The 2512-nt window shown below is 30.5% G+C and overlaps 1 protein-coding gene across 1 annotated transcript in view; it reads left to right on the top strand.

The window, feature by feature from the left end:
* Nucleotides 1-452: 452 nt before the first annotated feature.
* Nucleotides 453-2512, top strand: part of LOC106691683 (tRNA endonuclease ANKZF1) — a gene marked incomplete at its 5' end in the record, with an annotated part of 2128 nt that continues 68 nt past the window's right edge. Inside the window, 3 exons of the mRNA XM_067051834.1 lie at nucleotides 453-660; nucleotides 2108-2249; nucleotides 2337-2433. Of these exons, the coding sequence (XP_066907935.1) occupies nucleotides 453-660; nucleotides 2108-2249; nucleotides 2337-2433 (447 nt within the window). The remainder of the gene's footprint in view (nucleotides 661-2107; nucleotides 2250-2336; nucleotides 2434-2512) is intronic.

Below are 2512 nucleotides of genomic sequence, written 5' to 3'. Positions count from 1 at the left end.
TTACATTTGTTCTTTAAATATATATATATATATTTTGTACAATGTAAGGGTCTAATAGTTTTAATGACAAAATAATAGAAAGGAAGGGTGAACAATACCTTTTTTTAAACTCAAATATTTGCTCAATCACAACCTACTTTAATGCATTAGAAACAATAATTTCAAATCAAAATCTATTCATGATACAGCAAATAAACAGTTTATTTCGATAAAACGTTGCTAAATAGATACCTAATGCTTTAAATCATCTCACCACTACTTCTATATGAATGCTCTGCTACATCTTTATAAATAATTGTTATACTGTTAAGAGAAATGAAGTAAAATATTAAGAAAAATGAATGAGAATATTATGAATGAAATGATTAAGAAAAATGAATGAAAATATCTCATCCTTATTTTGCGTATATTATTTTAAATTCATGTAAATAAATTAATTTTTTTTTTTTTAGAAATAATGCGGAAAGATGTCCAAGAATTATGGAATGCCATACATTCCTCATGCGTGGAAGGAGATTTTGAGAAACTGAAGGACTCTTTAGAAAATAAGAAGGCGACGATCATGCCCGAAGAGCTATCAACGGCAATAAATCAAAAAAATATTCTAGGTGAAACAATATTACATAACATGTCTGCGGCTGGCAAGGGAGATGCTGTAAGGTCATTGAAATTTATTTTATTAAAATTTATTGTCATTATGCAAATTCCTTTGTAAGCCTCGGAAATTGATATCTGCAAACTTCTCTTTCTCATCTATAAGTAGATATTCTTACAAATAATATCATATCTCAAAGATTAATTTTCTAATCCAAATTAACCAGAGCTGGGCCAAAAGTAATTGTAATTACTTGTACCACAATTAAATATTACAACCTGAGCCAATGTAATTAAAATTACCAATTATATTCTTTTATAATAGTAATTTTTTTCCTAGGATTCAAAGTAAGTATAATAGAATTACTAGTAATTTTTATTAGAAAAATAGCAAAATGGAAAGAAATCTGTTTTATAATGGCTGGAATGATATTCATTTTAAGATTGCGTTCTAGCACATAGATTTATTTACATATTACGGTTTTATTAATAACAACAAAAATTATCCAAATAGCCTTAACCTTCTTTATTAAAACATATTACATGTCTAACGTTGGGTAGACATGGCCGATTCGGCCATCTTCAAGGTTAATCATAATTTTTGTATCACAGCCTCAGATTGGTTAAACCTATTTGTCATTAGAGCATTTATTATTAACTTCTATCCTTCACAATCATTAACTTATCACAACACGTGTGAAAAAGTGAGAAAGAAAACATAGCAGTTAAAAAATAGAATTATTTAATTTACTAGAATACAGATTTTATACAATAAGAATTTTACTTACATATATACTTATTAATAATTATTGCAGCCAACATATGTTTAATAATTCGTTCCAAACTATAAATAAATGTATCTGTTGTAAGCTTTGCGTATTAGCATGTTTTTATTTGCAATAGAGGTATAACTAATACCAGTGTGGTATACATGGCCCAGGCGCCCTTATCTCTCTAATTAGTAGTTGCTAGCTGGCTGGCCAACCCTCATATTCACTTCAAGCCACAGCGGGCGGTTTTCTCCTCCATGAGGACATTTTTCGGCGGGCGGCTCTTCTCCTTCACTAGGCCATTTCTCAGCGGGCGGCTCTTCTCCACGAAAAAAATAATTTTAATTTTTGAATGGAATATGGTCTGGGTGGGGTCAAAAAAACTCAAATAGTAAATTATTATACTATTTTTATTGAACCAACGTTTCGCCCCATGTTGCAGGGCTTCGTCAGGGCTAAAAAAGATACAAACACTTGATTTAGTTACCAAAAATAGAAAAAAACATAAGTGGTACATAACAGGGGTATACAATGAAAAGTAAAATATAATAAGAAAAATTAAAGGTTGTAAACAGTATACAATATATTTTACTTTTCATTGTATACCCCTCTTATTTTCCACTTATGTTTTTTATTTTTTGTAACTATGTCAAGTGTTTGTATCTTTTTTAGCCCTGACCATCTTCTTCTCATATAATATCGAATCAACAACAAATGCATCATAGTTAAATTTATTTTTACAGGTTATTGATGTTGCATGGAGCAGATCCTAATATCCGTGATAAGAAAACACAGACACCGTATGACCATGCGTCTGATAAGACGATGAGGAATACATTTAGGAGATTTAGAGGCGAATTTCCTGAAATGTACGATTACTCAAAGGTTAGTTTTGATAATATTTGACCTCAATACTTTTTATTTAATTTTATTTTTAAATTTACTGCAATAAATTTGCATGTTCATTTTTAGTCTCATATTCCTGATGCTCTGACCGAGGAGTTGGAAGCAGAGATTGCTGAGAAAAAAAGACAAGCTAAAAAAGCGAAGCGGCAAAAAGATAAAGAGCGTAGGATTGCCGCGGAAACAAATAAGAGGGAAGATGATGAAAAGAAGCGATTTTTGAAGTTGAGCGATCGGGAAAAGGT

This window comes from Halyomorpha halys, unplaced genomic scaffold, assembly GCF_000696795.3.
Source record: "Halyomorpha halys isolate HHAL.00 unplaced genomic scaffold, Hhal_1.1 Scaffold2706.1, whole genome shotgun sequence".
NCBI lineage: Eukaryota > Metazoa > Arthropoda > Insecta > Hemiptera > Pentatomidae > Halyomorpha > Halyomorpha halys.
Note: the sequence above shows the minus strand (reverse complement) of the source record. Positions and strands in the feature narration are given on the sequence as shown.